This window comes from Coenobita brevimanus, chromosome 68 (assembly GCF_032717465.1).
Source record: "Coenobita brevimanus isolate Jiangsu-jjx chromosome 68, ASM3271746v2, whole genome shotgun sequence".
NCBI classification, from domain to species: domain Eukaryota; kingdom Metazoa; phylum Arthropoda; class Malacostraca; order Decapoda; family Coenobitidae; genus Coenobita; species Coenobita brevimanus.
Genome location: NC_137021.1, coordinates 6364276 through 6389443, shown reverse-complemented (window position 1 = coordinate 6389443; position 25168 = coordinate 6364276). Strand labels below are relative to the sequence as shown.

The 25168-nt window shown below is 43.9% G+C and overlaps 1 protein-coding gene across 1 annotated transcript in view; it reads right to left on the bottom strand.

Annotated features, from left to right (window-relative positions):
- Nucleotides 1-24892, bottom strand: part of LOC145405750 (uncharacterized) — a 114855-nt gene extending 89963 nt beyond the window's left edge. Inside the window, exon 1 of the mRNA XM_080276981.1 lies at nt 24183-24892. Within this exon, the coding sequence (XP_080133107.1) occupies nt 24183-24892 (710 nt within the window). The remainder of the gene's footprint in view (nt 1-24182) is intronic.
- Between the last annotated feature and the right edge of the window lie 276 nt (nt 24893-25168).

The window sequence follows — 25168 nt, the reverse complement described above, 5'->3', positions numbered from 1 at the left end:
AATATTAAATGAGACGCGAAGGAAAGTGTGTGTTGGGGGGAAAAATAGAAACCATCATTTAATTTGGGCAGTTGGCATCTTGGTTTCTTCTCTCTCTGTGTCCGGGGGATTTGGCACACACTCGTAACTTTCCCTGAGCATAATAACCTCCTAAGTCGCACGCGTCTCTCGGGAGGTAAATCCGACTCTGATACACCTCGTCTTAAGGCTCATTTTCCCTCCGTCGGGGTGCCTCGCGTTGGAGGTCCGAGGGAGTGGGAGGAAGGCTTGGGAAGGATGGAGACAGGGAGGGGGGTAAGGGAGAGGGGAAGTGGAGGCTGGGGAAGGGGAGAGTGGGGGACGGAGTAGGGAGGTAGGGAGGGGAGAAAGGCTGGGAAAGGGGAGGAGGGAAGACAGAGATGGGGGATACAGGAGCAGGGAGGGGAGATGTGGGGGGAGGGAGGTAGTGATGGAGCTAGGGAGAAGGGTAGGAGGGGGGGGAGACTTACGCTGCCAACGGCGATAATAACGTGTCCCGACGCAGGTGTTCCCTGTCGGGCGAAATGACACCTAAGCCCCCCTGACGTAAGACTCAATATACGTCGGGAGGGCCAGGCTGGACTTAGGGCACATTGGTATTCCCGGGGAGAAAAAGGGGATAAGCTCTTCATCTTCAGCGGAGGCCCAGAATCCTTGACATGTGGATAGAATTTGTGAGGGTTTGTGGCCGCTAAGTAGTCGGGGTGGGACGTGGGTGTTTGTGGGAGATGTTGCGGGCGACCTGGGGTGATTAGTGCGCCCAGTTTCGTCCCGTTAGTGTGATGGGAGTTGGTGGTGGTGGTTGTGTAGGGGAGTTAGAGTGGTGGCCTCAAGTGGTGGTTAAGCTGCTTTGTTTAGTAGAGTGATGGTGATGACTGGTGGGGAGTTTCAGGGGTAACATAGTGCTAGTTAAGGTGGTTTGTTTAATTGATGAGTGTGGTGGTGGTTGGTGGTGGTTGCATGGGGTAGTTAGTTAAAATAGTAGTTAGTGTAGTTTGTTGGGTCGATTAGTATGCTGTCGGTAGTCACGTAGGTCAGTTTAGTACCTCTTCAGAATGATTAGGTATTTAGTTACGGCGATTAGTGTGTTGGTGGTACTCTGCTTGCTAGTGTTCTTATAGTTGGTGGTTGTGTATGGTAGTTAGGTAGTTTTTTTTAAGGTGATCAGGTTCTTTGCTTGATTGATGTGCTGCTGTTTGTGAGAAGTTGCTTCGAGATGGGTATCTTCTTTAACAGATGATGAAGAGGGGAAGGAGAAAAAAAATCCATACACTAGATTACACTTATCCTCCATTCGTTAAAAATCTGCAACAGTTGGACTTGAACTACTGTAGGTATATAGTTATGAAATGCAATTAGGTCGTTTTGTAGAGTATATATGTAGTTAATCTAGCCACTTAGATATTTATACTGACGATTAATGTATTCTTGTTAGTGTGAAGTTGTGTCGAGTTGGCTGGTATCTAGTGAAGCTGGATAGTTACGTAGGTCAATTTGTGGATTGGAACTAGTGGGAAGTTTTTTTTAGGATATGTGGATAGTTAGTTCCGCTAGTTCGTGTTCAGGAGTTAGTGGGTAGTTTCAAAGGGTTAATGGGTCTGGTAGTATGGGTCGGTGGGTCGAGTTGTGTGGGGGAGCTTGTGGGTAGTTTGGTCTGTTTGGTCGATTAATGTCAGGCTGTTTGTGGGAAGACTTGGAGGTCTGTTGGTGTTGAGGATTTGATTGTCAGTATTGTGGGATAGTTCAGTATGGTAGTATCATTAACTTGGTCTCTTAGTATGCCAGAATAAGTGGTAAATGTTGTAATTGTAATTGTTGTAGGTTAATGGAGTCTTATTGCGGTCTCTTCAGTCAGTTAATGTACTTAAATGGAACATGGTATCCATATGCTGGGTTGTTGAGAGAGTAGTAATGCCATTTTATTATTGAACTGAAAATAATGGGTAGCTTTGTAGGGAATTATATCTTTGTGCTGGTAGTGCATCCTCACGAGAAGTAATTCCAGTCTGTGTATTTGATTCTCCTGTTTCAGTTGCTTTGTTAGGTGGTTGGATCTGACGGTGTGGTTAGTTCTCTCGACTGATGTGCTGGATTTTGGTAAAGATAGACAGTTCACCCGACATGTTGTTACTGTTGGAAACTATTCTACTTTCGTTACTTGTCATTTCCAGCCATGTTCGTATCTGCCAACACCATAACATTTACCATCCTTGCATTACAGTGATAATTTCTGAAGCTGTTGATATACCTACTAAAACTGGAGTGTGTTAAGGATATACACAAGACACCTCTAGCTCTTAAATTCCATCACAACTAACACTTTCCTGGCAGCGACTGAATGCAGGTGCTACATTCGCGTTAATGACAGTATTTTTATTCAGCTAAGAGGCAGGTAATGGGTTAGGTGTCCAGCTCGTAGTCACAGGTAATAACAGGCAGTTGGATCGATTCTCATGACAGATGGTGGTGGTGGTGGTGGTTAACTGAGCAATTGACCTTGGTGAGTGAGTGGGTGCCCTTTGTTATTTTGTTCAGTAGGTTAATTAGCAGATTGATGTGGTACAAAATAGAGTCTTTTTCGATTTAGCCTTGTAGTTCAGGTACATATTTGTCGATAAATGTTGTTCTTGCAGTTAAAACACTACTCATGTTGGACAGGTTGTATGTGCTGTTTGAAGTGAGTGCGTTGAACCCTACTTTACTGATGACATATTTTTACAGTTCATTTTTCTACACCAGACAGTTTTATTCAGCTCAGGAGAGATTTTTCGAGCACGAGGGGATAGATTAGCCCTCTGACCCTATCACAACAGAGGGTCTCTTCTAAACTTAATAAAATCGTCTGGTAGAAACAAGAGCTATATAAAAGTGACCTCCTCGGGCTGAAGAGGATAATTCGATCAATTAACGCGGCTGGTAATGAATCGACTGATGGAGGGTGATTAGAGTGCTTAAATTAGCCGAGGCAGAGTCGTCAGGCTGTCATAATATGCTGTTAATTGGCTTTAGGGCGGTGGGTGAATCAGTGGTTTGCGCCCGTTAATAAGTAGCAATAAGTGTGGGTAATTAACAATAAGTGCGGTAAATTAATGGCGGCTAGCTTGGGTGAACACTTTATTACTGGGATGATAGTGTGTTAAGTAAGTATAATTAGTCGCCAGAGTGTTTATTTAACCAGTTACATCCCACGCCAACAAACTCACTGGCTCGATAATGCCAAATCTAATCATTATTTTTGTAATGATTGGGAGAGCTAACAGAGTAATATCGGTAATAGCGTCGGTAATTTGGGCGATAATAAAGAAAAATACTTCTAGACTTGAGCTGACATGACGAGAATAACAACAGTGATTTTAGTGATATTAGAAGACAAAAATACAGATACGTTCTAAGCTGACGATACTATTAAGGACGTGACTGGAGAGCGAAATTAGCAGTAAGGATGACCACAAGCAGAGGACAGCTTTTGTGGGCTGAAAATAGCCGACATTCATAACATTTTCAGTTAGAGGGGTTTTCCTAAGCTTAATAAAATCGTCTGACGTTGGCCGGAAAGATAAGGAGATCATCTGACTGAAGGAATTAGTGGAGATAATGTTTCTAACCCCCTCAGATGGGCACTTTTTTTTTTTTTCCACAGTGCTAAAAATATTGATTGATTGATTGATTGATTGATTGACTGATAGATACTCGTACTTGCTTTTTTACTCGAAGGATTATGTTTCACTCTTGACAGCTTTGTAAACTGTAAAATACTGGCACTGTATCGGTTTTATGTGGAACGTTGACTTGGAATATAACTCAGCCTTGCCATCCCAAATCTACATTACCACTAACACTTTAAAATATTCTCGCTTTAAGTTAGTATGTCTGATAATATATAGTTGTTTCCCTCATCGGCTACTTACATATTAACGAGAATTTCTTGCAAAAAATGAAAAAAACAAATCGTCACTAATGTCGTAGGTCCATGCATCTTGCGCCATCATAGTTGACAATTGCAAAACTAGGCAAGCAGACTCATCCACATCACCACCACTTAGCAAACGCAACTCAGGTAATGTAAAGGAAAATACTGGAAGCTGAAGATATTAAAAAAAAGAAAAAATAACATATAAACTGATGCCTTTGATGCAAAAAAAAAAAAAAAAGAGTGGAAGGAAAAGAAATTGAAAAAAGAAAAAGGGTGCAAGGAGGATGAAGGGAAGAAATAGAAGAAATTATTAGCAAGCTTTGTAATGTGACGACGCCTTGCATTACTTTATTCTTGCTACCTTCAGACGATTTTATGTGGTTCAGTGAAGTCATATGGAGATGGGAAGAATATGATACAAGACGTTTTTGTGCTGAAAAGGTTAAGGGGGAGGGAGGCACTTGGGAATGGTGTAGAGAGAGAGAGAGAGAGAGAGTGTAAAAGAAAAAAAAGAAAAAATAAACACTGGAGAAAAGGAAGCTTAAGGAGGGAGAAAAACCCAGAAAAGAAACAAAGCCTTCAGATGATAAGAAATGGAAGAAACAGAAGAGGAAAACAATATAAATTATTTTTTTATCGGCAAAGGATCAAAGGCAAAAGAAAATTAAAAACTACAATCTAATAGAATAAAATGATTAAAAAGATAAGAACTGAGAAAGTAAACCTGAAAATATAAACCCTTGGAGAAAATAGCCCTCTTCCCAGGCTGAATAAAATCGTCTGAGGGTAACTACAAAAATTAGAAAAATAAAATGTACTGATGGTTTTATGAAGGAAAGGGGACACGGAGAGACGAGTGGATGAAACAAGGAAGCAAAGAGATAAGAGGAGTGGGAAAGTAGTCGTGGGAGGGGTTAGGGAGGGGTAGTAGGGGAGGGGGAGGGGGCGTGACCTCTCCCAAATCAATACGGAGAAAGGGAGAGAGAAGGAGGGGGAGGGGAAGGGAAGGGAGATGAAGGGGAAGGGAACGGGAGGGCGGAAGGACCCGAGGGTAGGTCATCTCGGGCTGCGGTTCTCCTATAGATTATTACCTGGTCAATCATGTCACAGAGGGAAATTCACCCAGCCCAGGTCATAGATAATCCTTTCATTACACACCAGGGCTAGGTAGACAGATAAATAGATTAATAGATAGAGACAGATAGATATATTTATGTAGGAAGTTAGTGTTATACCCTCATATGGAAAGATTGTTTTATAGTGAAGGCCTCTCAACATTTGTGAGTCTTCCACTGAACAACACAAAGCACTGTGATATCAAGACTCATATTTGTATCTCTCTGTTATCAGGTTTTATGAAGGGCCGAATTATCTCCTCGGGGGATGAATGACAGCCAGAATTAACCTCTCTGCATAAGAATCAGTGAAGGCCTCTCTGTCGTGGGAGCAGTGTGTGTGTGTGTGTGTGTGTGTGTGTGTGTGTGTGTGTGTGTGTGTGTGTGTGTGTGTGTGTGTGTGTGAAAGTCTTAGTTGTGTAACCTGTCTCAGTGCAGTGTGGATGCAGAGACTATAGATAGATAGATAGATACTGTACATGGATGGATGGATGGATGGATAGATAGATAGATAGATAGATAGATAGACAGATAGATATAGAGGCAAATTTATGGACAGGTGGACTGGGTGACAAAGACAGATAAAGGCAAAAAGATATGAGGATACACACATAGATAGACAGAAAACAGTACGATAGATAAATAGCAATAAAGGCCGAGACACAAACTAAAAGGCAAATCAATTGGATAAAAACAGTGATATATAGATCGATAGATGGGTAACTAGATCAGAGGTAGATATAATAGATGCTGTTTCTGCTTAATATGATAGCACCTACCTAGTATTATATATGCACAAGCTTCTTCCCACTATTAGACAGTGTTTCTAATGAAGAGACAAATAGATGGATAGATAGATAGATAGATAGACATAGATAGATATTGACAGATATGTGGAATAGACAGAAAGATAGATAGACAGACATGCAGATAGTTGCACATTAGAGAGGTACATAGATAGATAGACAGATAGATAGGTAGATAGATAGATAGACATTAAATGACTGAAAATTTTTGGCAGACAGCAAATAATGTTTAACAGACTGAACAACCAAAGTGAAAGATAGGATGTGGACAGGAGAGAGAGAGAGAGAGAGAAAGAGAGAGAGAGAGAGAGAGAAACTTGCTTTGTGTGTTGAAGAGAGGAACCTGTACTTTACACAGGAAAAATCATCCAGTATATTACCATAGTACGGCATAACGGTAACATATTGAATGATTTTTCCTGTGTAAAGTGAAGGTTTCTCTCTTCATTCTGATTTGCTGTAAGTGCTTGGGATAGAGTAAAAGCATCTACTTGACCGAGTACCAGGGGGTTATCTCACCCTCTTCAGGCCCACAGTGGGGGCGGAGGGACATTGGTTACAAGGTTGTGATAATATGAGATAACTTTTACCTGCTCGTGGTGTAGTGGATTGCTGCCTGGCTCTTACCTGGGAGTCCCGGGTTCGATTCCCGGCATAATGGTGATACATTGGATTGCTTTGTGTGTAATAGATTTATATTAGACACAGTTTAGGGCAGGAAGAAGTTAACATTACGGTACCTAGAGTTATAATTTTGGTATTGACAAGTTTCGGTATTAAAGATAGACAGACAGACAGACACAGACAGAGACAGAGACAGACAGAAACGGAGAAGAAGAACGAGGTAGCCCATTGCAGTATTCCCTCAAAATTCTACCTATATCCATGACAGTATTCTTTTTTCCCCACCATGCTGGAAGTCACGACCCCCAACAAGACCTCTCTCTTTCACTTTGCCCGTCAGATTGGAGGCACGCGAGTCGGGTGGCTAAACGATGGACGCCAAACTCTCTCTGTATTCTATTTCTGTGCCTAGATTTTTGTATTTATAACAATTTTTTTTATTTTGGGCATGCTAACTTTTTCCCGTTGTCCGCCGCCAAGCTCACCGCCACTCGTTAAAAAAGATTTGGATTTGTTTCTGTAGAATATTTTTTGGTAACGTGGCTTGGCTGTTGCAGATTTGTGAATTATGGACGGAATAACAAAAAGCACATCATGGCGCTCCGGGTTTATTTTAGTGTTTTATTTATCCGTGTGTTTGCCTTTTTTTGTTCTGGGGCCGTGTTCGTGCTGGCGGTGTTTTTTGTGTCTTTGTTTGTGTGTGTTGTTTGCTGCTCTCTGTGGCGTCCAGATGGGTTGTGTGCTTACTGTTTAGGCTGATGAGAATGAGTCATTTTGTGTGTGTGTGTGTGTGTGTGTGTGTGTGTGTGTGTGTGTGTGTGTGTGTGTGTGTGTGTGTGTGTGTGTGTGTGTGTGTGTGTGTATGCATGCGCGCGCTCTCCTGTGTTTGCATCTGATTGTACTGCTCCACCACCCTTTCTCGTACCTTCATACCCCTCACATCTCCCTCACTTTCAGTCCTGCCTCCTCCCTTCACACCGTCCCAGGAACCCTCGTCTTCTCCTTAGCCAATTTCCCGTGCCTGGTCGACCCTCAAATTCTCCCCCACCACCTTTCCCCTAATGCCTCCCCCTCATCCCTCTATTACCCTTCCCCCACCCCTCTTTAACCCCCTCCTCCATCCTCTGTAACCCTTGCCTCATCTCCTGCCCCCATAACCACTCCAATCCCGTCCAGTCCTTTCCATCCAACATAAGTGTGCAGTCTCGTCTGTCCTGTCCTGTTCGAAAGGATGTGAGGTCCGTCCTAGTTTGGGGCCGGGTACGTTCTGATGATTCGTGTTTCGTCAGAACAGACTTTGCTCACCGACACAGCATACTCATCTCCTCAAATGCCAGTATAATATGAGACAACTTAATCAGTATGGATCTTGGATAGGAAATTACCATCTATGTGGTGACATGTAAAGGTGTATGGCACATAGGAGGACTACAGGGCCAACTATAAAACCTTTCATGCCTCCATACTAAAGTCATCTTCTCGCTGTCTGTCTTCCATGCCCGTTTCCCTCACCCTCAGTGCCTAATACGCCTCATATCCGTGTCAGTCCATTCAGTCCAGCTCCTTCTCACCCCTTCTACTCTCATACCCTCCATATTCTCCCAGCTCTCTTTCTCTCTCAATCCAGCCTCTTCTATTCCCATACCCTATACATCTTCCTGGCTTTCTCTCTCAGTTCTAGACCCCCTTTAGCATTCCCTAACCCTCTATCCCCTTGTCCATATAACGCTACGCCGTTTTCCCTCCCTAAGCCCTCACCTCCCACTTCTCTCCCTCTCTCACTCCCTAAGTACACTCAGTCCTTCCTCCCTCCCCCCCCCCACTCTTCCTAAGTTTTCTTCTCTCCCACTCTTCCTCTCCATAAGCTCCCCCTCTCCCCATCTCTCTCTCACGGGTCTCAAGGGGAGGAAGTGAGGGGCGGAGGTGAAGGGCCAGTAATCGGAACTGTTTTGACTCTTATCTCTTGTGCTTTATAAGTGATTAGTTCCTCGTTTTTTCATGGATTATTAACTCGGCTACCTCCACCGGTGATCGCCCTCGCGTTTTTATCTAACATTATATAACTGATGGTCGCACACAGTATCATTCAGCGTAATATATGTGTGACTACCACAAAAGTTAGTAATTTAGTTAACCCAAAAGGGGAACTGATGCTCATGCGACATGATACTTCATTTTTTCATTCTTTAGGTTTTATATTTTTGTTGTATTAATTCTCCAAAGCCAGACAGTTCAGTTATGCTCCGCAGCCTTTCTAAGTTGTGCCGTATCCCAGTGAAATTAAACTTATTATCTCTTTAAAGATAGCTAACTTACACTGGAAGTATTATAGGACATATTCGTCCTCAGCACTCAGTGCTGCAGCGACTCAACACTGGCATGTATGACATTTTTTAGGTATTGTCGTAAACACTAACAAATTTGTATGCTTCTGAATTTCACAAATTATCTCTAATGAATCCATGTTCCCATGCAAAAAGATTAGAATAAATTCCTGCAAACCAAAGTAATGACGAAACCAGTACACAAAGTAATGGTATAAAGACGAAACATGCTCTGTTTAAGTACCTCTGCTGTCACTCCATTGTCTCTCACAAAGTGTGAGGAGTGACTGATGACACATTACCATTTGATACTTCTGATCCTACTTTTTATACCTAATCTACATTTCTCCTACACAGTTATGCATTTCTTAAGCAGACAGAAATTGTTACAACTCTCGTCATAGTATTCAGAATATTCTTGTATAACTGTACCTGCTACAGTTTTATAATGGAATTAAATTAAATTAATTAATGAAATTAAATATCAGAATTATCACCAACTACATCCACTAACTTTTATCCTTGTAATGTTGTTCTACTCCTCTGTCAAGTCTACATCAGAGATTCATCAGGAAATCTGTGACTTCTTTACATCCCTACCAGTCAGAAATAGAAAAAGAAAAGAAAAAAAAAGACAATTATTACTCCTAATCATCTCCTCATTACGCCGAGGGAAAAAAGTGAATTGAGAAAAGAAAATACCAAATGATGCCTGAAAACATTTGTGTATGTATGTTGTGACTTTTGACCCATGTTTAAAATGCTTAAAAATTGAAAATGATTTCTAGGGGTATTTATTCATTGAACAATCGTGCCAGGTTTGTAGCGATTTTATGAAGAAATAAAAGAATGGCATCAGATGTCTTAAAAAAAAAGAATGAGGAAATATAGTGGGTCTGGACGCTGGTACAGAGACTTAAACACACATCTCAAAAGATCGGATCTTGAATTTGGCTCTCTATTGTATTTTGTTTTTCTCTTGGAGGGAACTGTTACTGCGGGCTCATGGCCTTTGGTTCCTTCTTCCTCGCATAAAAAAAAAAAAAAAATATATATATATATCAAAGTGCACAGTGAAATTGGCTCTTGACATCTCCAGTCACACAAGCACAACTCTCAGCTTCATTCATAAAAACCCGTCTACACAAGGCCCATTTACACAAACCTACTTCCCAACCAATATAAACCCATCAACACAAACATACTTCCCAACATACCACATCCCTGAATCATAACCCTTCTTCCACCCCATTTATCATTATCCACCCTGACTGATAACTAGATAAGTGACCTCCATACCTCTCCACTTATCTTGCGTTTATCTCCAATGGCCCAGCCTCTCCAATAACCAGCACCGTTATCTCCCCACCGCTTATGTTTCCCTCATCAATAATTTCCCCACTTTCCAATCCGTCGGGTCGTAGTCTTTCCCCGGTAATCTCATGGGTGATCGCCCCATAATCCACTTTGAGTAATCCAGTCTTTACCCTCCAAAGACCTAATCCATAAACCTCCCTAATATCTCAGTTCATGACCCCCGTATCAACCATGCGTGTACTCGATAATAACGCAGTCTTTATTCACCAGCCTTCTCGAGTCTCATCATCATCATCATCATCATCATCACTTTTCCCACCTAAGTTTAATGAAAAAAAAAAATGTTTGAAGGTGGTCACAGTTTAATGAAAGTAGTGAACATCGTAAAAAAAAAAAAAAAAAAAAAAAAAAAAAAAAAAGGTCTTTCCCAAACTGAAGAAAAATAATAATCTGACAGTGACCAGTAAAAAAAAAAAATGAAAATATCGTCGCCATAGTCAACAGGTTAATATTCTATCTTTTTACTCCATGTCCTTCTCCACATCCATCCTAATAACTCATTCCTTAACTATCCATTAGATCCTTATATAATTCTCTCTTCAAATGCATACATATCTTCATAAATTCTCCATTAACTCAGTCCAAAAAAAAAAATGCCCAGTAACTTTAGCCACAACCACAGTAACTTATACTAGAACCTCAGTATTCAGTTTTTTAACACCAGAAATCTAATATATGATCTCAGTATTTCAGTCAGTAGCCTCAGTAACTTGTTCTGTGGCTTCAGTAACTAGTCTGTTTTCCAGTTGCTCAGTCCATAGCCTCCACGATCCAGTCAGTAAACTCAGTAATTTAGTGTTACCTCAGTTGAATAGTCTAAAACCTCATTAACTCAATCAGTATCTTTAATGACAATATGCAACCCCAGTAATTAGTCTGTTACCCCAGTTACCTTGTTTATAACCTAGTAAATCCATTCTATAACCTCGGTAACTCGATCTGCAGCCTCAGCAACGAATCTATTACCTCAGTTTCCCAGTCGGTAACCTCCTGCCCCACATCAATAACCCGGAACATACTTCTCCTTCCCCTTTCCTCCCTTTTCAGTTAACCAGTCAAGAACCCAAATAATAACCACTCACTTCACCTCAGCAACTTTGTCAGTGCCTTCCCTTCAATAACTCACCTTCAATAACCCAGTCTAAAACCTCAGTTGGAAAGTCTGTTCAATAACACAAGTAACAACATCCTATCTCACCTCAAAAACCTGATCCAAACCTCCCCCTCTCTAGTTATCCAGCTCAGAATATAAATAAATAACCTCCCACATCTCGTCAGTAGCCCTGGTCCCATCTCTATTGCCCAAACTATAACCTCAATAACATCCTATACCTCACCTCAATAACCCAGTCCATCCCTCTCTCTCTTCTCTCTCGGGCCCTGAACCCAATCTGGCCGGGGCAGGGGAAAAACAGAGGCCGGGAAGAGGGAGGAAAAACAGGGAGTGGGAGGGGGGGATGAGGGGGAAAAACACGGGATGGAAAAGACGGGGATGAGGAGGGGGACAGGAGGACGGGAGTTGGAGGATCAGGGAAGAGGAGGGGGATGGAGGAGGATGGAATTAGAGGGAAAACAGGAGGCAGGAGGGGGAAAATCAGGGGGTAGGAGGGGGGAAGAGAGGGAAAAACAGGGAAGGGAATAGGGGAATGAAATGGGAAAAAGAAGGGGGGCGGGAGTGGGGGGATGAGGGGGTGGAACAGAGGGACGTGGTGAAGGGGAGATGAGAGGGAAAAACAAGGAAGGAAAGGGGGCGCAAAAAGAGTAGCAGCGTGGGCCGCAAGTTACCGTAAATCAATTACCAGTTACCTGTCAGAAACAAAACCACGCGTCTTCACCACCGCCTCTCACTCGCGCCACCCACTTTCTTTTTACCCGTCACTGGTTCTGTCTAATTCATCTTCCCTGTTTTGCCATCGTGATCCTGTCTCTAAGTCGCCGTCCTTGGCTTGTCCGTAATTCATCTACCCTGGTTTGGTCCTCATGGTTCTGTCCGTGTCACCTACCTTGGCTATGTCCGTATTGTATCCTGGTTTTGTTCTTATGGTTCTGTCCGTTCGTCACCCCCGTGGTTTGTCCTTTTTGTCCTTGATTTATCCTGTTTTTTTTTTTTTTCCTATTGGTTCTGTGCGTAATGTGCCCTGGTTCTGTTCGTCATCTGCTCTGGTTTTGTTCATCATCATCCTCAGTCTTGTCCTGATTCCGTTCGTTACCTATCCAGAATTTGTCCCTTACCCACCCAGGTTCTGTCCGTCACCCATTCTGATTCCCACCGCCTCCCTGCCTTGTTCTGTCCGTGAGCCATTCTGGTCCTGTCAGTTTTAACCTTGATTTCGTCCATCATTCATCCCGATTTTCTCTGCGATCCGGTATAGTTTTGTCCTTTACCCTAACTCGTACAATCCGACAATGCTTTTCCTTTCCAGAGCAGAATAAAAATATCAAGCTTTAGCCCAAATGACCAAAAATGCAAAAGACATCCTGGGCAGAGAATATTATTGAAACTTTTTTTGTTTTTAACACGGACCAGGTATGTGTTTCCAAACCTGAGTAAAATCGTCTGACGTAAACCACCTTAAGATGTATAGAGAGACGTTCCCGGCCTCTTTTTTTTCCTGTCTCCTTGGTCATCTGATTTCGTTTTCCCTCTTCAGCCACTGGTACCCACATGATTTCCTTGTTCATTCAGGTATTCACTTTCCTTTCCAGTTAATCACTTAGCTCTTCCTATTAGTCACTTGTCCGTTGTTGGCCAATCACTTCGACCAATCAGCCCCTTAAGTCACCCACTTATACTTGTCATTCGCCCTCCCTCTGTCAGCTGCCGCCTCTGTTTGATTAGTTACACACGTGGATCTGTCGACCCCCACCATATACAAAGACAGACAGATAGATAGATAGATAGATGAATTTTGTGACACTGACCCATCATTTTTATTCATCTATCAGTTTTGTTTATCATTAAATAACAGCTCTTTCAGTCTTCTTCAGAACTCACACAGTTTTATCCTTTAACTGTTTTTTTTTCTCTTTTCCAGTTGCCCATCATACAAGACAGTCTTTCAGTTCAGTCAGTCAGCCATCTCAGTCAAGGTATTTACTCTATAAGTTGATTTATTTCGTATTACTCTGTTATTGATTTAAAAATTTAGACACGTATGTTCTTACTGTTGATAATCTCCACCGAGTTCACCTGTCCATTCACCCAGTTCACCTATCCTTTCATCCAGTTCACCTGTCCTTTCACCCAGTTCATCTATCCTTTCACCCAATTCACCGATTCATTCAGCAGTTCACCTATCCTTTCACCCAGTTCATCTATCCTTTCACCCAGTTCACCTATCCTTTCACCCAGTTCACCTATCCTTTCACCCAGTTTGCCGATTCTTTCACCCAGTTTGCCGATTCTTTCACCCAGTTCACCTATCCTTTCCCCCAGTTCACCTGTCCTTTCACCAAGCATTAAAATCTGGTAGTCATCCAGTCATGCAATCAACAAGCATTCAGTCAGATCAGGCAGCCAGTCACTCAGCCAGTTATTATGAGGCAGGCAGCCAGTTCGAGCACCCAGTCACTCAGGCAGTCAGTTCATGCACCCAGTCACTCAGGCAGTCAGTTCAAGCATCCAGTCACTCAGGCAGTCAGTTCAAGCATCCAGTCACTCAGGCAGTCAGTTCAAGCATCCAGTTACTCAGGCAGTCAGTTCAAGCATCCAGTCAGCAGTGCAGCACACCCTAGCACAAGAGGGCCGCTCAGAGACCATTGTGTGGCCCCTCTCTCTTCCCACCCCACCCTCTCCACGCCGCCCTCCCATTCTCTTTACACACTTCATACTTCATTTCCCGTTTTCTTCGTCTCGTTTATCTCTCCGTCAGGTTTATCAAAGGCCCTGGTTTTACAATGGTGTTTTGGTAATTTCTCTTTCCCTGCTTTTCTTCCAGCTCTACCGCCCGTACGGGTCTTTATCAGCCCGTGTTATGTGTTGATTTTATTTATTTTTCGTGTCAAGTGATGATTATCACCATGCTTTTTGGTTTGCTGTATAAAAATCTGTTTCACTGACTCATATATATTTGTATAATTGTACAAGATTATTACTTCAACAGACTTACTTTTCAGTAACAAGTTAATCATGATTCATATTTTTAGTATATATATATATATATATATATATATATATATATCGTTAACTAAAAACTAGAGGAGATGCGCAGCAAAGTCTAGAACTCTGGTGGTATTGGCAATAAATTGTTGGAGGTGGCAACACTGTCCCGGGGCGGAGGAAATCCCTAGAACCCGATTGTCACTTGGTGGGATTATGGGACTATGACAACACTGCCGGATTACTGAGGGAGGGGCGGCGGGCCAGGCCAGGCACGGGAGCAGGCAGGGGCAGGCGAGGGAAAGTAGGGAAGAAAGGGAAACATGGCAGGGACCGATGAAAAAGAGAGAGAGAGAGAGAGAGAGAGAGAGAGAGGGGGGGGGGCAAGGAAAGAAGTGAGGAAGGGAAACAAAGAAGGGAAGGATGGAAGAGGATGAAGGGAGGAAATGGAGTAAGAAAAAAGGAGGGAAAGACATAAACAGAATGGGAGTAAAAATGTGGAATAAGGAAAGGAGACAGTGATGGGAAGAAGGGGGAAAGGGAGTCAGGAAAAGAAGGGAGGGAGGGAGGGGACGGAGGGAGTGAGGCGGGAAGATGGGAAGAGAAGGAAGGGAGGTAGAGGCATGGACAGGAGAGGATGGAACCAGGTAAGGAGAGAGGGAAGGGAGGGAGAGAGGGGAAGGAGGGAGAGGGGCAAGAGAAGGAAAAAAGGAAGGAGTCAAGAAGAAAGAAGAGGGAGGAAGGAAGAGAGACAAAGAGAGAAGAGAGTAAGGGAGCTAGAAAAGAGGAGGGAGAGGAGTAAAACAAGGAAGTAGAGGAGGAAACGGGGAAGGAAAATTAGATAGTGAAGTGACAGGGAGAAAGAGTGGAAGGGAGCAAGCCAGGGAGAGAAAAGAGAGAGGCAGCGAGACAAAGGAGACAGGAAGATAGGAAGAGAACGGAGGGATAGAGCGTGATTGGTAAGGAGGAAAGAAAGAGGGGGAGGGAGGGAAGAGGAGAGAGGATGAAAAGGGGGGAAGTGACGAAGCACGAGAGGATGGAAGGAAGGGAGCGAAGCAAGGAGGAAAGGGGAGAGAGAGAGAGACAGAAGTAGGGGAGGAGAGGGAGAGACAAAGGAAGGGAAGAAGGAAGGAAGGGAGGGAAGGAAGGAAGAAAATAAGAGCGGGAGGGGGTGAGCGAGAGGAAGTTGGAGGGGAGTGAGGATCAAGGTTTGGACGGATGGAAGGGAACGAGAAATGAAAACAAGGGAGCGAGAGGACGAGGCAGGGAAAGAAGGAAGAGAGGGAGTAAGGGAGAAAGGGGAGGGAGAGGGAAAGAGCGAGGCAGGGAGATAAGGGAGGGAAGGAGAGAGCTGAGAGAGGGAGCGAGGAAGACAGGAAGAGAAAGAGGAGAGCGAGGGTGGGAGAGAGGGGAGGGAGATAGAGAAGCAGGGAGAGGAGAGAGGGAGCGAGGCATGGAGAGAAAGGAGGGAGCGAGCGAGGAAGGGGGAGAAAGGAGGGAGGGAGGGAGGCAAGGAGAGAAAGAAGAAGAGAGCAAAGCAGGAAGAAGAGAAAGAGAGAGAAAACGATCCTGGGAGACAGGACAACAGTGAGAAACAAGATTGCTAGGCAGAGAGAGAGAGAGAGAGAGAGAGGATAAGATGGAGGGGAAGACTAAGCGAAGAGAGAAGAAAGGTAGAGATAGGAAGAGAATAGAAGATAAACGAGGCAGAGGGACAATGAAAGAAGGGAGAGAGGCAGAAGGGAGGAATGGGTAGGAGTGGAGGGAGGAGAGGAGGAAAGAAGTGGAGAGAGGAGGGAAAGAGGAGGAAAGGTACCGGGTATTGATATAAGAGCATAATGGAAGAAAGGGAGAAGAAAGGGTGTGATTGAAAAGAGGAGAAGAGGGGAGAAGATGAGAGGGAAGACGAGACGGAGCAGGAGGAGGGAGAAAATGAGAAGTGAGAAGGGAGAGAGTGAGATTGGAAAGAGGAGAGAGTGAGACAGGAAAAAGGAGAGAGGGAGGGAGGAAGCGAAGTATATGTAACACAAGGATAATGCGAGACAAAAAAGGGGATTTGCATGAGAAGGGATGAATGTTGATAGGAGAGAGAGAGAGAGAGAGAGAGAGAGAGAGAGAGGGAGGGAGGGAGAGAATAAAGAAGATAAACGAATGTAGAAGCTGGTTTAATCACCTAAATATGCCTTTTTATTTTTATTTTATTTTTTTTTTATCTAGCCTCGGACAATTCTGTTCAGCCTATGGGAGATCTGGCGGGGTGAAGAGTGAGGAAAGAAACTCCATTATTTCCTCTACTAAAAATAATGATGATGGTTAAGATGATGATGATGATGATGATAATGATGGTTCTGGTGGTGGTGATGATGATGATGGTGATAATTGATGGTGAGGATGATGGTGATAGTGATGATGATAGCGAAAAAAAACCCTCAAATTTATGGAACACTGACAACCGGGAACAAAAATAACCCTTTCATTCTGGTGACGTATTTTCCATTTATTCCCATTCTCTCCTGGCGATTTTTTTTTTTCCCGCAGGATAGAATTTTCGAACTGGGGGGGGGGGTATTATAGTTTTCATTTACCCCTTCAGTACGAGGGATTTATGTGAAGTAAGCAAAATCATCTGGATATCGCTTAGGAAAAGGTGTTAGGGATCTACAAGAGGACAGTAAGGTGTAATAAGCAAAATAAATCGCTTAGGAAAAGGTGTTAGGGATCTAGAAGAGGACGGTAAGGTGTAATAAGCAAAATAAATCGCTTAGGAAAAGGTGTTAGGGAGCATCCTCAGCTGACGAAAATACGGGCCAAAATCTTCACAAATCTCTTCAGTACGAGTGGCGCTTCCGAAATTGAAGAAAAATCGTCTGGGAGTCTCAAAAATAGAATAAAAATGGCGTCTGTACAAAAAAGTGTTAACCTGTTCACTGCAATAACATTTTTAACCCTTTGAGTCCGGAGGCAATTTTGATAATATTCTCTCTCTCTCTCTCTCTCTCTCTCTCTCTCTCTCTCTCTCTCTCTCTCTCTCTCTCTCTCTCTCTCAGCCACCAGACGATGATATGGACCTTAGACAGATCTCTAATTATAAAGAAGTTAATGAAGGCTCTAGTGGTAGATGGGGGCGCTCACCATCCACTCATTCGATGTAGTGCTGCTCTCCGGGGACTGCCCTTTCCTCTCTTCCTCCCTTCTTTCCTCTTCTGTCTTTCTTAATTTCATTTTGTCCTCTTCATTCTGTATACGGGTGGCTCTACACTGAGTGACGAGCCAAATGGTTTCCTGTACACCAGGAAACCGTTTACTGCGCTGGGTGGTAACCACATAACCAAAATATGGCGCCTGTTGGTTTAGCGGGTAATTAAGGCGCTCCAGTCGGATTGTACCTGTGTAGCTGTATATCCAAGGAGGTTGGTTGGGGTTTATTGCTCACGTAATGCCACACAGGGATGATTGAGGCTGGTCACTCTCATCCTAAATGTCAGGACCAACTTGCCTAGCCCTGGTCTCCTACGCTCCTCATGGGGAAACACAGGATTAGAGATGATGATGATGATAATGAAGGCTCTACGTGACCCCTCCTGCTTTAAAAGTCTCTCCATAGCTGAGTAAAATCCACTGAAACAAGCAAAAAAGAAAAAAATATAAAAAGAAATAGTATGAAACGTCATCGGATTGAAAGGGTTAACTACGAGAGGCAATTCCGAGTTTTTATATAATCGTCTTGAAGTAAAATAAAAAAAATAATGAAAAAATTGTAGTGGAAGAATGAAGGCTGCTGCAATGTGGACTGGGGATGTTTGATTTCCCTGTCTTTTTTTCGTTCATATTTTTCTTTTTTACAATTATCTGACACACACACACACACACACACACACACACACACACACACACACACACACACACACACACACACATTTTTTTTAATCCCATAGTTTTGTTTATGTGTATTTCATTGATGTTGCCACCAGACGATTTTCTTCAGCTTTAGAGACATTTTTCGACCTGGAAGGGTTAGATATAGCCTTCATTAACACCTTCCCTGTGAGAGGTCTCGTGTAACCTGAATAAAATCGTCTGCTGGTATCAAGAAAACAGTAAAAAAAAAAAATGCATGATTGACTGGAAGGGGTTTGCTTTGAAATCCTACGAACTGACTGTATGACATGTAATTTGAGCCTCATCTACTAAAATTAATAAATGAATAAGTAATGTGCTGAGGGTTAGACGTGTGCAAAACATCCAGGATTCCGTGGGCTTGAATGATGGATGAATGAATATCTGGCCCATTTCACTGTTGATAGTTCCCCTTCTAGCATGCCCTATCTCTCACTGCTCTCTGGATACTAACTCTTCATCAGGTGGGAAAAAGAGATGATGATGATGATGATGATGATGATGATGATGATGAAGTTAGGTCTTACATCATCTATAAACAGCAACAGTTAAATATAAACATCATCGTCCTGAAGTGGTTAAGGATACAGCAGTATTAACTAAGAATCCTCAACCTCTCTCATGTATTTTGCAATCAGCGATACATAGAAATCTTTGTACCCTCTATTAACTGTATTTATTTGGCTTTTGTACCCTCCAAACGCCAAAGTTCCGGTGTCTGTATGCTTTCTGTACCCCTTTGTGTAACCTCCAAACAGAGTGTATTCAGTTTGTATATCGCTGTGTACCCCCAAGCGAACTTTTATCTAAGTGTGCATGGATACACATACCGACACACACACACACACACACACACACACACACACACACACACACACACACACACACACACACACACACACACACACACACACACACACACACACACACACACACACACACACACACACACACACACACACACACACACACACACACACACACACACACACACACACACACACACACACACACACACACACACACACATAAGAGCAAATATATATCCAGACACATACCAACGGTTTCACATATCCAAACACAAAGAAATTCACATACCCAAGCACAAACAAATTCACCTATCCAAACACAGATTCACATATCCATACACATATTCACATATCTAAAAGCACATAAATTAACGATTCCAAACACAGATTCACTTATCCAAACGCACATAAATTTACACATCCAAACACAGATTCACACATCCAAAAGCACATAAATTCACATATCCAAACACACAGATTCACATATCCAAACAGATAGATATCGATTCACATATCCACATATATACGGGCAGATTCACATTCCCTAAAGTATATCTAAAGTATATAAACAGATCTGTATACCCAAGTACTGTATATACGAGCTGATTAATGTATCCACACACAGACGGACAGATTCCCATGTACAAGCATCAGAAGGCAGAGTCACATATCAATAAATCATATATTCACATCCAAACACGTATAATCAGAGTCACACACACACACACACACACACACACACACACACACACACACACACACACACACACACACACACACACACACACACACACACACACACACACACAAACACAGAGATGTATGAAAGTCAGTACAAACAGATTCACATATCCTAACAAACATGTGCCAAAAAAAAAAAAAAAAACGCATACACAAACACACACTTGCATTTCCAGAGATGAATATAAATCAGTAAAAACAGAGGCACACCTGCGCCTTCAAAAATGCCTATAATCATCCCACTTGCACCTGGAGTACTCCCGGCCACATACATACACATCCTTCCACACAGTCATACACACTTGCAGGCACACACAGTACATACATAACATCCCACATGGTCACATACATACATTGTCTTCTGTACGTTACACATAGGCACATACATACATAACCTCGCCCACACACACATACTCTCACACATAAGCACATACATTCTTACCTAATCTACTGTACACAGCCCCCCCATACACACACACCCTCCTAGTCGCACGCAGGCACATACATGCACAACCTTCCACACGACCACATACACACATAACCTACCACACAGACATACACAGCCACAGTACATAGGCACACTCCCACACGACTTCATAGGAGGTTGTGTGTGTATGCAGCCGTGTATGTGCCCGTGTATGCATATAGACAAGCACCTACAAACACACATTAACCTACAAACACAGATTCCTACAGGTAGCCACATAAACACACACACACACACACACACACACACACACACACACAGTATATGCAGTCACACACGGCCGCACACATACATATTCCACCTCCCACACAGCTACATACAATATTATTCTTTAAGTGTACCATTACGTCATTAAGTTATTTACTCCTACATTATGTTTTTATGCATATTTTTTGCTTCTTGCATATTTTTTCTTGTCGCTGGATCTGTACTGACACATGACTGAAATTAAAAAGGCGTTCACACCGGAATACACAAGCCGTTGATGTTGATAAAAATTTTCCAATCTGCCTAAGCATATATTCATGTATTTACGTTTTCATAAATAATTGCGGAAATATTGAGGGTCAGCGTTAAATAGGTGTGAGTACCAGAGCTGGTTTTTCGCATGCTGTCAGTAGATTTGATAGAGCAGTGTAGCAACAGAAGCTTTTTTCGACCTGTACGCGGCGGCATATAAAACGAAAGAAAAGAAAATGAGAAAATATATTAAAGATCTGAGTTTGGTGTAATCATTCATCATTACAGTATTAATGCAACACTTTAATGCGGTCAAATGAGCTTAATATATTTTCAGAGGATACATTCAGGTTTATATATTGTTAGAAGTTTATGAAGCAGAAAAAAAAAAATTGTAGTGTTTATTTAACGTCTAATCTTTGGTCATCATATTTGGGTTATAGTTATCGGTAATGTATTTGCAGTTATGTATATGAACAGTAACAACTAAAATGAGCAATAGGAAAAAAAGAAAAAGACAATGCAGGGTGGGTGCCCATACGATAATCTGATTCGTGAAAATTGCGGAGAAAGGGAATCCGTGGACGAGAGGGTAGAGGAGAGCGTGATTAGATGGTACAGTCATACGGAGAGAGTAGGTACAAATTGGGTGGTGAAAAGCGTCTCTGGATGTGGAAGATGGCGTGGTAGGCCAATAAAAGGTGGATAGATATGGCAGATGTGTGTGTGGATATATAATAATGGCAAATGAATTAGTGGAGGCGGATGAGATTAGGTAACTTATAAGCAATCAGGCTGGTTAGATACATTTGGCATGGAGGAGTGCGTGACAAGGGTTTGGCATCCCCTTTATTTTAGGCTGATAGTTTTCGGATTCACTATATCTAATGGGTAATGGTGAAACGCATCTGTGTGGAAGGGGTTGTCTGTGATGTAAAGTCGAGTTTCCGGGAGGTGTAAATGGTGAGTTAATAAGTGTGGGTTCTGTTTCATTAGGCTTGCTGTTGGTTAATTCACCTATTTTCAGTCATTTTATCGCGTCTAGTTTTCTTGCCCATACCTCACCTCACCTGTAAGTGGGAAAAGGGGAAGGGATGATTATAATGATGCTGATATATGTTTTTAAGTATCGATATAGTGTGACTTAGTGATGTACAAACGAATAAGGTGTACAATGCAAAATGAATCGCTAAGAAAAGGGTGCCATGAGGTCTCTTGTGTCACTTAGAATACGGCACCAATACTGACGCATCCTGGAGGTGGAGATGTGGGCGAGGGGGAGGAAAGGGGTCGCCGCGATACCAAGCTTCCCCACCTATAATTAATAACCGCACGCAGTCTGCCTCCCTCTCGCCCTCCCTCCTCTTCCCTAGCTCTCACTTCTCACCAGCCTTCTCCCTTTCTCCTTCCCACTCTTCTTTTTCAGCGTCCCCCTTCCTATTCCCCAGCTTCCCCCTCCTCTTCCCCAACCTCCCTTTCCTGTTCTCCAGTCTCTCCCTTCCTATTCCCCAGCTTCCTCTTATTCCTCTTCCCTAGCCTCCCCTTCCTATTCCCCAGATTCCCCTTCTTTTTCCCTCAGCCTCCTCCCCTTCTTCTCCATCCTCTCTCCCTCCTCTCCTCTTCCCCAGCCCCCCACCCTCTTCTGTTCCCCAACCTCTCCCTCCTCCTCTTCCCTACCCTCCTTCTCCTCTTCCCTACCCTCCATCTCCTCCTCCTCTTCCCCCTCCACATCCTCACTCTGCCTCCCCTCTTCCCCAGGGTGCCGTTTATGACACTCCCTTGACTCCTTCAGCCCGAGGACGTTGCTTTCTTCCAACGATTTAATTCACGTGAACTGAAGATAAATTTTTCGAACTGGCCGGGTTAGGTATTGTCCACAAGAACTCCTCCATCAAAAGATTTCTTCTAAGCTGAAGAAAATGGTCTGGTGGCAGCGAGAATGAAACACAGGACGTCATCATAGTGAATGGATTAACTCCTTCAGTACGATGACGCCTATTATATTCTGTTCATGCTATTGTTTGACACCTTTTCCATGATTAGGGGTGTTGGAGAGTGACGCCTTCTTGTGGTGGCATTGATATAGCCAGGTGGATCCACTACCTGATTGCACAGACGTCCTTCATCTACTTCCCTATCCCCCGAAAAAAAGATGGTGGACTGAAGGAGGAGGGCAGCTTCAGCCTGCAGTCCACTGGGTTCACATATCATATGAACCTTGAGCCATAACAGTAACAACAACCATGATCAAGAGAGCCTCCTAGTTTGTGAAAGGTATATCCAACCTCTCAAGTTCGAAAAATCATTCTTAAGTGGAATAAAACCGTCTGAAGAGAGCAGAAATTAAATATAGTGCTATCATCTTAGTGAGAGGGTTAATGAAAGACATACTTAACCCCCTCCTGGTCGGAAAGTCTCTCCTAGGCTGGATAAAATAGTCAGGAGAAAGCAAGAATGAAACGAAAAAGATGTCATCGTGGTGAAGGGATTAAGCATTTCAATCAGCCCTTTTACCATATCCTTCCCTGTTCCAGACGATTTTATTCATCTTAGGAGAGTCTTTTGGTTCTGAAGGAGTCATTGGAGATATATATAACCCTTCCCTGTTCGAAAGTGTCTCTCCCAGGCCGTACAGAACTGTCAGGTGATAGCAAGATTAGGATTAACATTACGTATTGGGTTGAAAGGCTTTTAAGTTTGTCCTTTTCACAGTTTGATTCCCGTAGCTCAGTGGCAGACTAAGGCACTACCACAGCGTTCCATTCCTTCCGTGGTACTTCTTCGTGTCTGGCACCATACCCTAGTGATAATTACAGCACTATATTCAAGACGGAGAGATGGCCAATTTAAACAGAGTATAGTGATTCTGAAATAACCACAACGTCACCATCCGGAGGGGGTAGGGGTTGATGGTGCTGGGGGAGAGCATAATAGTTCCTCCCCGCAGTAATCGAGTATCGAGTTACGTGTTAAATGGACGTCTTTTTGTGGTGTATGTTCTGGGGATGAGGGTGATGTCAGTCAGTGTTTTATGAAGTCTGATTGGCATTCTTTCTCTTATTTAATTGATCTAGGGTTGTGGCAAGCCTGGTGGACGGGATATATGCCAACTGTACCACGTTTATTGATCTCTGGCAGCTGGAGGGTGAAAGATAAGGAGGGGACCCAGATGGCCGCTCTCCCCATTGCCCTCACGTGATGTGCCAGTGTCGTGCTTGAAGTGTTATTGCAAGGAAGGAGATACCATAATAATAAAAGTGGCTGTTCAGTAATCGTTCATTTAGTCTGAATGATTGATATAAAGTGTTATTTGAGGTGTATATCCTGATCCACCCTGTATTTAGTGTTGTACCCACGAAAGTTCGTCTCCCCCCCCCCCACGCACACCTCTCCGTGGTGCGCTGGTACTGAATGTGGCTTAAGTGGTACGGCCAAGTAGGCTACAGTAGGTGGCCTCACCCGGTCAGCCCTGAGGCAGACCGCGTGCCCACCTGAGGCAGAACAGCAGCTTACCTGTTCTTGGCTGCCGCTGCTCTGTCTCGTTGCCGACGGTTCTTGAACCAGTTGCCGACCTGGGTTGGCGTGAGACCTGTGGCTGAGGCTAGTTCCCGTTTCTTGCTAGGATTCGGATATGGGTCTTGTAGGTAGGATTCCCTTAGGAGTGACCTGGTGCGTTCCTTGAAGCAGTGGGTCTTCTGCTCGCCGTCCCAGATTGTCCGCGGGAAGGGGAACTTCTTGCGGACGCGATACTTGTCGACAGGTCCTAGCGGACGGCCTCTGAGCCTTTCCGCCTCCTGGTAATGAGCTTCTAGCCAGAGCGCCTGCAGCCTCGCGTGGGAGGGCTTTGAGAACCTGTGCGACTCCATGATGGCGTACAGCTCGCGGAAGTTGCCCACGTGGAAGGACACGAGGGCGCGCGCGCGCAGGACGGCCTCGTGCTTATTGAGGTCCTGCAGGTGCGGGTGAGCCACCGGCAGCGACCACAGGAACCGACCCAACCGCTCCATATCACCACTCTCCTCCAGAGTCTCGCACACCGCCGCAACCTGCGCTGCCGTGAACGACAGCGACGGTAGAGGTACCATCGGTGTGGGCACAACAGGCGTGCCGGAACTGCCCAGACTTCCGGGGGGTGTCGCATTAGCACTGAGGGCATTCAGCGCAGAAAACGCTCCAAAAGAGCCAAAGGATCCAAGGCCACCAAGTCCACTCATTAGCGCCATGTTGGGCTGCAGCGCCCGCAGCAGGTCCGCGACGGAGGACGCCAGCTTGGCGGGATAAACGATAGGCGAGGACTCCAGCTTGGCGGCCGCTCGGTGCCGCTGGCGGCTGGAGAGGCGGGGTCACGCCGCACCCCGCCCTCCGCGCCGCCTCTGCCATTCAGGTTGGAGCCCCACCCCTCACCCCGCCTCGATGCCACCTCTACCGTCCCATTGGTTGCCAGTCGTCCGTCGCCATGACAACGCTGTCAATCATCGACCGGTCTGCCAATCAGTGGC